This window comes from Passer montanus, unplaced genomic scaffold, assembly GCF_014805655.1.
Source record: "Passer montanus isolate IOZ18808 unplaced genomic scaffold, ASM1480565v1 scaffold730, whole genome shotgun sequence".
Classification (NCBI taxonomy): domain Eukaryota; kingdom Metazoa; phylum Chordata; class Aves; order Passeriformes; family Passeridae; genus Passer; species Passer montanus.
In genome coordinates this window covers 1-12,097 of record NW_024372482.1, presented here as the reverse complement: position 1 = coordinate 12,097, position 12,097 = coordinate 1, and the positions used below count along the sequence as shown (strand labels likewise).

The 12,097-nt window shown below is 47.1% G+C and overlaps 1 protein-coding gene across 1 annotated transcript; it reads left to right on the top strand.

Moving 5' to 3' along the window:
• Positions 1 to 196: 196 nt before the first annotated feature.
• Positions 197 to 12,093, top strand: LOC120512480 (sodium/nucleoside cotransporter-like; the record flags this gene model as incomplete). Its single annotated transcript, XM_039730834.1, has 8 exons — positions 197 to 288; positions 5,441 to 5,512; positions 6,696 to 6,817; positions 6,867 to 6,933; positions 8,521 to 8,625; positions 9,239 to 9,344; positions 10,699 to 10,779; positions 11,947 to 12,093. Coding segments are annotated over exons 1-8 (781 nt in total), but the record flags the coding sequence as incomplete, so codon positions are not given.
• Positions 12,094 to 12,097: the final 4 nt, after the last annotated feature.

The following is a 12,097-nucleotide window of genomic DNA, read 5'->3' as shown; positions in this document are numbered from 1 at the left end:
GGCGGTTTTGGGGGAAGGGGGGGAGGGGATGGCGGCTCCGGGAGCGGATCCCTGGGACCTGGGGGTGATCGGGGGGTACTTCCTGCTCGTCATGGCTGTGGGGCTCTGGGTAAGGAGAAAGAAAAAATAATTTTAAAAAAAAATTCCTCAAAATCCCTGGAAATCAACCCAAAAATTCACCCTAAAAAAAGGGGAGGGGGGGAGGGGATGGCGGCTCCGGGAGCGGACCCCTGGGACCTGGGGGTGATCGGGGGGTACTTCCTGCTCGTCATGGCTGTGGGGCTCTGGGTAAGGAGAAAGAAAAAATAATTTAAAAAAAGAAAATCCCAAAATCCCTGGAAATCAACCCAAAAATTCACCCTAAAAAATCCTCCCAAAAATTCACCCCCAAATCCTGGAATTTCACCCCAAAATCCCAGAAAATCAACCAAAAAATTCGCCCTAAAAATCTCCAAAAATTCACCCCCAAAATCCTGGAAATTCACCCCCAAAATCCCTGGAAATCAACCCAAAAATTTACCCTAAAGAAATCCCCCCAAAAATCACCCCAAAAAATCTCCCTGAAAATAACCCCAAAAAAATCACCCTAAAAAAATCACCCCAAAATCATGGAATTTCAGCCCAAAACCGCTGAAAATCAACCCGAAAATTCACCCTAAAAATATATTTTTAAAAAATCACCCCAAAATCCTGGAAATTCCCCCCAAAAAACCTGAAAATCAACTGAAAAATTCACCCTAAAAATCTAAAAATAAACTCACGCCAAAATCCCTGAAAATCCCGGAATTTCACCCCAAAAATCCCTGAGAATGAACACAAAAATTCACCCTAAAAATCTCAAAAAATCACCTGAAAAAACCCCCTAAAATCCTGGAAATTCACCCCAAAATCCCTGAAAAATCAACCAAAAATTCAACCCTAACATCTCAAAAAACAATCCCCCCAAAAATCACCCCAAAATCCTGGCATTTCACCCCAAAATCATACCTGAAAATCAACTGAAAAATTCACCCTAAAAATCTAAAAATAAACTCACGCCAAAATCCCTGAAAATCCCGGAATTTCACCCCAAAAATCCCTGAGAATGAACACAAAAATTCACCCTAAAAATCTCAAAAAATCACCTGAAAAAAACCCCTAAAATCCTGGAAATTCACCCCAAAATCCCTGAAAATCAACCCAAAAATTCACCCTAAACATCTCAAAAAACAATCCCCCCAAAAATCACCCCAAAATCCTGAAAATTCACCCCAAAATCCCAAAAATGAACACAAAAATTCACCCTCAAAAAATCCCCCCCAAATATCACCCCAAAATCCTAGAATTTCACCCCAAAATCCCTAAAAATCAACCTGAAAATTCACCCTAAAAAATCCCCCTAAAAATCAACCTTAAAATCCACCCCAAAAAACCCACCCTAAAAACCCCCAAAATCCTGGAAATTCACCCCAAATTCCCAGAAAAATCAAACAGAAATTCACCCTAAAAATCCACTCCAAAAATCCCAAAATCCCCCAAAATCAACCCAAAAATTCACCTCAAAAAAAATCCCCCTCAAAAATCACCCCAAAATTCTGGAATTTCACCCCAAAATCCCTGAAAATTAACACAAAAATTCACCCTAAAAAAATCCCTCCCAAAAATCATCCCAAAATCCTGGAATTTCACCCCAAAATCCCAGAAAATCAACCCCAAAAATTCACCCTAAAAAAAAAAACCCCAAAATTCTGGAAATTCAACCCAAAATCCCAGAAAATCAACCTAAAAATTCACACTAAAAAATCACCCCAAAAAAATCAACCTAAAAAACCCAAAAATCCACCCTAAAACCCCCGAAATCCTGGAATTTCACCCCAAATTCCCAGAAAATCAACCCCCCCAAAAATCACCCTAAAAATCCCTCAAAAAATCAACCTGAAAATACCAAAAATTCCCCCAAAAAATCACCCCAAAAACCATAAAAATTCACAAATCCTGAAAATCACCCCCCAAAAAAATCTAGCTTAAAATATCCCCAAAATCCTGGAAATTCACCCTTCACCCTAAAAAAATCCTCCCAAAAATCACCCCAAAATCCCTGAAAATCCACCCAAAAAATTCACCCTAAAAAAATCCCCCAAAAAATCACCCCAAAATCCTGGAAATTCACCCCAAAATACCTGAAAATCAACTGAAAAATTCACCCTAAAAATCTAAAAATAAACTCACGCCAAAATCCCTGAAAATCCCGGAATTTCACCCCAAAAATCCCTGAGAATGAACACAAAAATTCACCCTAAAAATCTCAAAAAATCACCTGAAAAAACCCCCTAAAATCCTGGAAATTCACCCCAAAATCCCTGAAAAATCAACCAAAAAATTCACCCTAAACATCTCAAAATAAATCACCCCAAAAATCACCCCAAAATCCTGGCATTTCACCCCAAAATCCCTGAAAATCAACCCAAAAATTCACCCTAACAATCACCTGAAAAAAAAACCAAACAAAAAAACCCACTAAAATCCTGTAAAATCACCCCAAAATCCCTGAAAATTAACACAAAAATTCACCCTAAAAAAATCCCTCCCAAAAATCATCCCAAAATCCTGGATATTCACCCCAAAATCCCTGAAAATCAACCCCAAAAATTTACCCTAAGAATCTCCAGGAAATCAACCCTGAAAACCCCCAAAATCCTGGAAATTCACCCCAAAATCCCAGAAAAAAAACAAACAGAAATTCACCCTAAAAAATCCACTCAAAAAAATCCCCAAATCCCCGAAAATCAGCCCAAAAAATTCACCCTAAAAAAATCCTCCCAAAAATCACCCCAAAATCCTGGAATTTCACCCCAAAATCCCAGAAAATCAGCAAAAAATTCACCCTAAAAATCTCCTAAAATTCACCCCAAAATCCTGGAAATTCACCCCAAATTCCCAGAAAAATCAAACAGAAATTCACCCTAAAAATCCACTCCAAAAATCCCAAAATCCCCCAAAATCAACCCAAAAATTCACCTCAAAAAAAATCCCCCTCAAAAATCACCCCAAAATTCTGGAATTTCACCCCAAAATCCCTGAAAATTAACACAAAAATTCACCCTAAAAAAATCCCTCCCAAAAATCATCCCAAAATCCTGGACTTTCACCCCAAAATCCCAGAAAATCAACCCCAAAAATTCACCCTAAAAAAAAAAACCCCAAAATTCTGGAAATTCAACCCAAAATCCCAGAAAATCAACCTAAAAATTCACACTAAAAAATCACCCCAAAAAAATCAACCTAAAAAACCCAAAAATCCACCCTAAAACCCCCGAAATCCTGGAATTTCACCCCAAATTCCCAGAAAATCAACCCCCCCAAAAATCACCATTCACCCCAAAATCCCTGAAAAATCAACCAAAAAATTCACCCTAAACATCTCAAAATAAATCACCCCAAAAATCACCCCAAAATCCTGGCATTTCACCCCAAAATCCCTGAAAATTAACACAAAAATTCACCCTAAAAAAATCCCTCCCAAAAATCATCCCAAAATCCTGGACTTTCACCCCAAAATCCCAGAAAATCAACCCAAAAAAATTTACCCTAAGAATCGCCAGGAAATCAACCCTGAAAACCCCCCAAAATTCTGGAATTTCACCCCAAAATCCCAGAAAATCAACCTAAAAATTGACCCTAAAAAATCACCCCAAAAAAATCAACCAAAAAAACCCAAAAATCCACCCTAAAAACCCCCGAAATCCTGGAATTTCACCCCAAATTCCCAGAAAATCAACCACCCAAAAAAATCACCCTAAAAATCCCTCAAAAAATCAACCTGAAAATACCAAAAATTCCCCCAAAAATCACCCCAAAAACCATAAAAATTCACAAATCCTGAAAATCACCCCCCAAAAAAATCTAGCTTAAAATATCCCCAAAATCCTGGAAATTCACCCTAAAACAATCACCACCCCACCCCCAATCAAACTGAAAAACCTGGAAATCCACCCTAAAAATCCCCCAAAAATCTCCCCAAAAACCATAAAAATTCACAAATCCTGAAAATCACCCCCCAAAAAAATCTAGCTTAAAATATCCCCAAAATCCTCGAAATTCACCCTAAAACAATCACCACCCCACCCCCAATCAAACTGAAAAACCTGGAAATCCACCCTAAAAATCCCCCAAAATTCTGGAAATTCTCCCCAAAAATTCACCCTAAAAAACCCCAAAAATCCCCAAAAATAAAAAAAAATCCCAAAAAATTCCCCAAAAGAATCCACCCTAAAAAAAGATCCCAAAATTCTGGAAATTCACCCCAAAAATTCACCCTAAAAACCCCAAAATCCTGAAAATTCACCCCAAAGATTCAGCCTAAAAAAATCCCAAAATTCTGGAAATTCACCCCAAAAATTCACCCTAAAAACCCCAAAATCCTGAAAATTCACCCCAAAAATTCAGCCTAAAAAAATCCCCAAAATCCTGGAAATTCAACCCAAAAATTCACCCTAAAAATCTCTAAAAAATTACCACAAAAATCCACCACAAAAATCCCCAAATCCAAAAAACTTACCCCAAACTTTCACCCTAAAATAAAAAAAAAATCAACCAAAAAAACCCCCAAAATCCTGGAAATTCACCCCAAAATCCAAAAAAAATCACCCCAAAAATTCACGCTATAAAAAATCCACCCTAAAAAAATCCGCTCTAAAAATCCCCAAATTCTGGAAATTCACCCCAAAAATTCACCCTAAAAATCCCCAAAAAGATCACCCCAAAGCTCCCAAAAATCCACCAAAAAATACCCAAAATCCCAAATATTCACCCTCAAAAAATTCCACCTTAAAAACCCCAAAATCCCAGAAATTCACCCCAAAAATTCACCCTAAAATTAAAAAAAAAATCCACCAAAAATATTCCCAAAATCTCAGAGATTCACCCCAAAAAACAATCCTAAAAAACCCCAAATCCCAAAAATTCAGCCCCAAAATTCCCCCTGAAAATCCCAAAATCCCAGAAATTCGACCCAAAAGTCTGGTTTGTACTGGTCTATACTGGTCTATACCGGTCCATATTGGTTTATACTGGTTTATACTGGTTTATACTGGTTTATACTGGTTTATAGTGCTAGGCGAGCTAGCAATTCAAGATGGCGGCCAAATAATGCAATCCAAGATGGCCGCCAAGACAGTTGTCCAACATGGCTGCCAATGACAGCAGCCAGGTGGGACTGGGAGCACTGGTTTGGACTGGGAGGGGATTGGGACAGTCCATACTGGTTTATCCTGGTTTATAGCGCTAGGCGAGCTAGCAATTCAAGATGGCGGCAAAATAATGCAATCCAAGAGGGGCGCCAAGACAGTTGTCCAACATGGCTGCCAATGACAGCAGCCAGGTGGGACTGGGAGCACTGGTTTGGACTGGGAGGGGATTGGGACAGTCCATACTGGTTTATCCTGGTTTGTACTGGTCCCAGACCCTGCGCAGGCGCGGTGGGCGGAGCCTCTCCGGGTATTTCCTGGCCGGACGCAGCATGACCTGGGCCCCGGTGAGTGTCCAAACTGGTTTGTACTGGTTTGTACTGGTTTGTACTGGGAGGGATTGAGAGGGACTGGTTTGAACTGGTTTTGAACTGGTTTGAACTGCTTTTATACTGGTTTATACTGGGAGGGACTTGCTGGGACTGGTTTATATTGGTTTGAACTGGTTTATACTGGTTTGAACTGGTTTTATACCAGTTTATACTGGTTTGAGCTGGTTTGAACTGGTTTGAACAGGTTTTATACTGGTTTAGTCTGGTTTGAACTGGTTTTATACTGGTTTATACTGGTTTGAACCAGTTTTGATCTGGTTTGAACTGGTTTTATACTGGTTTATACTGGTTTGAACCAGTTTTGATCTGGTTTGAACTGGTTTTATACTGGTTTCAACTGGTTTGAGCTGGTTTTTACTGGTTTGAGCCATTTTGAACTGCTTTTATACTGGTTTGAACTGGTTTGAGCTGGTTTATACTGGTTTGAACTGCTTTTATACTGGTTTGAGCCATTTTGAACTGGTTTTATACTGGTTTGAACTGGTTTATACTGGTTTTGATCTAGTTTTATACTGGTTTGAACTGGTTTATGCTGGTTTATACTGGTTCAAACTGGTTTTATACTGGTTTGAGCCGGTTTGAACTGGTTTGAACCAGTTTTATACTGGTTTGAACCCTTTTGAACTGGTTTTATACTGGTTTGAACTGGTTTGAACCCTTTTGAACTGTTTCTATACTGGTTTGAACTGGTTTGAGCTGGTTTGAACTGGTTTTATACTGGTTTCAACTGGTTTGAGCTGGTTTTTACTGGTTTGAGCCGGTTTGAACTGGTTTTATACCGGTTTGAACTGGTTTGAACTGATTTGATCTGCTTTTATACTGGTTTGAACTGGTTTTGTACTGGTTTGAACTGGTTTTATACTGGTTTCAACTGGTTTGAGCTGGTTTTTACTGGTTTGAGCTGTTTTGAACTGGTTTTATACTGGTTTGAACTGATTTGAACTGGTTTTGTACTGGTTTGAACCGATTTGAGCTGGTTTTATACTGGTTTGAGCCGGTTTTATACTGGTTTGAACTGGTTTACACTGGGAGCGGAGGGGTCATTTCCGGGGTCACTCCGGGGTCGCTCCGGGGTCACTCCGGGGTCACTCCGGGGTCACTCCGGGGTCACCCGTCCCCTCCCCTCCCCCCCTTCCAGGTGGGGGCGTCGCTCTTTGCCAGCAACATCGGCTCCGGGCACTTCGTGGGGCTGGCGGGGACGGGCGCGGCCGGCGGCATCGCCGTGGGAGGCTTCGAGTGGAGCGTGAGTCGCGACGTGGCGCGATAGGGGGCGATATGTCGCGATAGGCCGTGGTATATCGCGATATAGCGCCGTTTATCGCATGGCGGGGACGGGCGCGGCCGGCGGCATCGCCGTGGGAGGCTTCGAGTGGAGCGTGAGTCGCGATATGTCGCGATAGGGGGGCGATATGTCGCGATAGGCCGTGCTATATCGCGATATATCGCTGTTTATCGCGGTATATCGCGATATATCGCCGTTTATCGCGGTATATCGCGATATATCCCCCCCCCAGGGTGGGTCTGTCGCGATATCGGGGTCCCCAACACCGCCCCCTGCTGGTTCTGTCGCGATATTGCAAACCCCCAGTGGTTCTATCGCGATATTGGCGTTCTTAACAGCGCCCCCCGCTGGTTCTGTCGCGATATCGGGGTCCCCAACACCGCCCCCCGCTGGTTCTGTCGCGATATCGGGGTCCCCAACACCGCCCCCCGCTGGTTCTGTCGCGATAGAGGAACCCCCTGATGGTTCTATCGCGATATAACAGCGCCCCCTGGTGGTTCTATGGCGATACTGGGGTCCGCGACAGCGCCCCCTGCTGGTTCTGTCGCGATATAACAGCACCCCCATGGTTCTATCGCGATACTGGCGTTCTTAACAGCGCCCCCTGCTGGTTCTGTCGCGATAGAGGAACCCCCTGATGGTTCTATCGCGATACAACGGCGCCCCCTGGTGGTGCTGTCGGGATATCGCAACCCCCCAGCGGTTCTATCGCGATATTTGGGTTCTTAACAGCGCCCCCTGCTGGTTCTGTCGCGATATCGGGGGCCCCAACACCGCCCCCTGCTGGTTCTGTCGCGATATCGGGGGCCCCAACACCGCCCCCTGCTGGTTCTGTCGCGATATCGGGGGCCCCAACACCGCCCCCTGCTGGTTCTGTCGCGATATCGGGGGCCCCAACACCGCCCCCTGCTGGTTCTGTCGCGATATCGGGGGCCCCAACACCGCCCCCTGCTGGTTCTGTCACGATATTGAAACATCCCAGTGGTTCTATCGCGATACAACGGCGCCCCCTGGTGGTTCTGTCGCGATATCGCAACCCCCCAGCGGTTCTATCGCGATATTTTAATTGGCTCCATATATGGGTGGAACCCAAGTGGGCGTGGCCTAAGTGGGTGTGGGCGTGGTCTAAATGGGTTGTGGGCTGAGTGGGCATGTCCTACAGGGTGTGGGCGTGGTCTAAACGGGTCGTGGGATAAGTGGGCGTGGCCTATGGGGTGTGGGCGTAGTCTAAATTCGTTGTGGCCTGAGTGGGCGTGGCCTACGGGGTGTGGGCGTGGTCTAAATGAGTTCTGGGATGCGTGGGCGTGGCCTATGCGGTGTGGGCGTGGTCAAAACGAGTTGTGGGATAAGTGGGCGTGGCCTATAGGGTGTGGGCGTGGTTTAAATGAGTTCTGGGATAAGTGGGTGTGGCCTATGGGGGTGTGGGCGTGGCCTAAACGGGTTGTGGTCTAAGTGGGCGTGGCCTACGGGGGTGTGGGCGTGGTCTAAACGGGTTGTGGGCTAAGTGGGCGTGGTCTATGGGGTGTGGGCGTGGCCTAAATGGGTTGTGGGTGAAGTGGGCGTGGCCTAAGGGGTGTGGGCGTGGTCTAAACGGGTTGTGGGCTAAGTGGGCGTGGCCTACGGGGTGTGGGGGTGCCTGTGGGCGTGGCCTGAGCGGGCGCGGCCCTGTGGGCGTGGCCAGGTGAGCACCATGCCCGAGTACCTGGGCCGGCGCTTCGGCGGGGGGCGGATCCGGCTCTACCTGGCGCTGCTCTCCCTGGGGCTCTACGTCAGCACCAAGATCTCGGTACTGGTGGGAGGGACTGGGAGGGAACGGGGATGGGTTTTTACTGGTTTATACTGGTCTATACTGGTTTTACTGGTTTATACTGGTTTTACCTGGTTTGTACTGGTTTGTACTGGTTTATATTGGTTTGTACTGGGAGGGGTGTGGGAGGGACAGGGAGGGAACTGGGAGGGACTGGGAATGGATTGAGATTGGTTTGTAATGTTTTTTTACTGGTTTATACTGGGAGGGACTGGGAATGGATTGAGATTGGTTTATAATGTTTTTTACTGGTTTATACTGGTTTTTAATGGTTTATACTGGTTTGTACTGGTTTATACTGGGAGGGAACAGGGATGATACAGGGAGGGACTGGGAGGGATCCCAGTTCCATCCCAGTCCCTCCCAGTCCCTCCCAGTCCCTCCCAGTCCATCCCAGTCCCTCCCAGTCCCTCCCAGTTCCCTCCCAGTCCCTCCCAGTCCCTCCCAGTCCATTCCCAGTCCATTCCCAGTCCATTCCCAGTCCGTTCCCGGTCCCTCCCAGTCCAAACCAGTCCAAACCAGTCCCTCCCAGTCCAAACCAGTCCAAACCAGTCCAAACCAGTCCAAACCAGTACAAACCAGTGCCCCGCAGGTGGACATGTACTCGGGGGCGCTGTTCATCCGCGAGGCGCTGGGCTGGGACCTCTACGGCTCCGTGGGGGCGCTGCTGGGCGTCACCGCGCTCTACACCGTCACTGGTTCGTACTGGTTTGTACTGGTTTGTACTGGTTTGGACTGGGAGGGGTCTGGGGTAAACTGGGAAGGGACTGGGAGGGGTCTGGGTTATACTGGGAGGGGATTAAAGGGTTAAAAATTGAGGGAAATCGGGGTTGGAGGCGATTCTTTATACTGGTTTATACTGGTTTGTACTGGTTTGTACTGGTTTGTACTGTGAGGGGTCTGGGGTGAACTGGGAATGGACTGGGAGGGACTGGGTTATACTGGGAGGGGGTGAAAGGGTTAAAAATTGAGGGAAATCGGTGTTGGAGGCGATTTTTTATACTGGTTTATACTGGTTTGTACTGGTTTGGGACTGGTTTGTACTGGTTTGTACTGGTTTGGGACTGTTTTTACTGGTTTACACTGGGACAGGACAGGTTTGGACTGGTTTATCCTGGTTTATACTGGTTTAAACTGGTTTAAACTGGTTTATACTGGTTTATACTGGGAGGGCACTGGGAGCTTACTGGTCACTACTGGGGTTTGTGGGCGTGGCCAAAGCTTGTCTGGGCGTGGCTTAAATGAGTGTGGGCGTGACCTGAATGCCTTTGGGGCTGGTGGGCGTGGCCTAATGGATCTGGGCGTGGCTTAATATTTCTGGGCGTGGCCTAAGCGGGTCTGGGCGTGGCCTGACTACTGGGACAGGACAGGTTTGGACTGGTTTATCCTGGTTTATACTGGTTTAAACTGGTTTAAACTGGTTTATACTGGTTTATACTGGGAGGGCACTGGGAGCTTACTGGTCACTACTGGGGTTTGTGGGCGTGACCAAAGCTTGTCTGGGCGTGGCCTAACCGGGTGTGGGCGTGGCTTAAATGGGTCTGGGCGTGGTTTTGGAGCAGTGGGTGTGGCCTAATGGGTCTGGGCGTGGCCTAAGTGGTCTGGGCGTGGCTTAAATGGGTCTGGGCGTGGTTTAATATTTGTGGGCGTGGCCTAATTGATATGGGCGTGGCCCGATTGCTCTGGGCGTGGCCTAATCGGGTGTGGGCGTGGTTTAGATGGATCTGGGCGTGGTTTTGGAGTAGTGGGTGTGGCCTAATGGCTCTGGGTGTGGCTTAAATGGATCTGGGCGTGGTTTTGGGGTAGTGGGTGTGGCCTAATGGCTCTGGGCGGGGCCTAACTGGGTCTGGGTGTGGTTTTGGAGTAGTGGGTGTGGCCTAATGGCTCTGGGTGTGGCTTAAATGGATCTGGGCGTGATTTTGGGGTAGTGGGTGTGGCCTAAGTGGTCTGGGCGTGGCCTAAGTGGGTATAGGCGTGGCTTAATATTTGTGGGCGTGGCCTAACGGTGTGTGTGCCTGTGTGGGCGTGGCCTGTGGCGGTGGGCGTGGCCAGGCGGGCTGACGGCGCTGATGTTCGCCGACCTGCTGCAGACGCTGATCATCATCGCGGGCGCCTCCGTGCTGGCCGGCTACGGTGGGGACACTGGTCCATACTGGTTTATACTGGTCTGCTGGGAGGGACTGGGAGGGACTGGGAAGCAACACTGTGGTGTTTTACTGGTTTATACTGGTTTATACTGGTCCATACTGGTCCGTACTGGTCCATACTGGTCTATACTGGTCCATACTGGTCCATACTGGTCCATACTGGTCTATACTGGTCCATACTGGTTTATACTGGTTTATACTGGTCCATACTGGTCCTGAATCTTACTGGGAATGTCGTGGGGGGAGGCACCACCCTCTGTCCAATCCCCAACCCCTATACTGGTTTATACTGGTCCATACTGGTCTATATTGGTTTTTATTGGTCCATACTGGTTTTTACTGGTTTTTACTGGTTTTTACTGGTTTTTACTGGTCCATATTGATCCTGAACCTCATGGGGGACACACTGTGAGGAGGCACCACACACCGCCCCAACCCAACCCTACCTCCCATACTGGTTTATACTGGTTTTTACCGCTCCATACTGGTTTCCACCCCTCCATACTGGTCCGTACTGGTTTATACTGGTTTAAACTGGTTTTTACTGGTCCATATTGATCCTGAACCTTATGGGGGACACACTGGGAAGAGGCACCGCCCACTGTCCCACCCCAGCCCTACCTCCCATACTGGTTTATACTGGTTTATACTGTTTTTTACCACTTCATACTGGTTTATACTGGTCCGTACTGGTTTTTACTGGTTTATACTGGTTTTTACTGGTTCATACTGGTCCATATTGATCCTGAACCTCATGGGGGCCACACTGTGAGGAGGCACCACCCACTGTCCCACCCCAGCCCTACCTCCCATACTGGTTCATACTGGTTTTTACCGCTCCATACTGGTTTCTACCCCTCCATACTGGTTCATACTGGTTTATACTGGTTTATACTGGTTTATACTGGTTTTTACTGGTTCATACTGGTCCATATTGATCCTGAACCTTATGGGGGACACACTGTGAGGAGGCATCACACACCGCCCCAACCCAACCCTACCTCCCATACTGGTTTATACTGGTTTTTACCGCTCCATACTGGTTTCCACCCCTCCATACTGGTCCGTACTGGTTTATACTGGTTTTCACCACTCCATACTGGTTCCTACCCCTCCATACTGGTTCATACTGGTTTGTACTGGTTTCCGGCAGCGCTGGGCGCCGTGGGCGGGTACCAGGGCCTGCTGGAGCGCTACCCGCTGGCGCTGCCCCCCAACGCCTCGGGGCCCTGCGGGCGGCCGCGCCCCGACGCCTTCCACCTGCTGCGGCACCCGAGCACCGGGGACCTGCCCTGGCCGGGGCT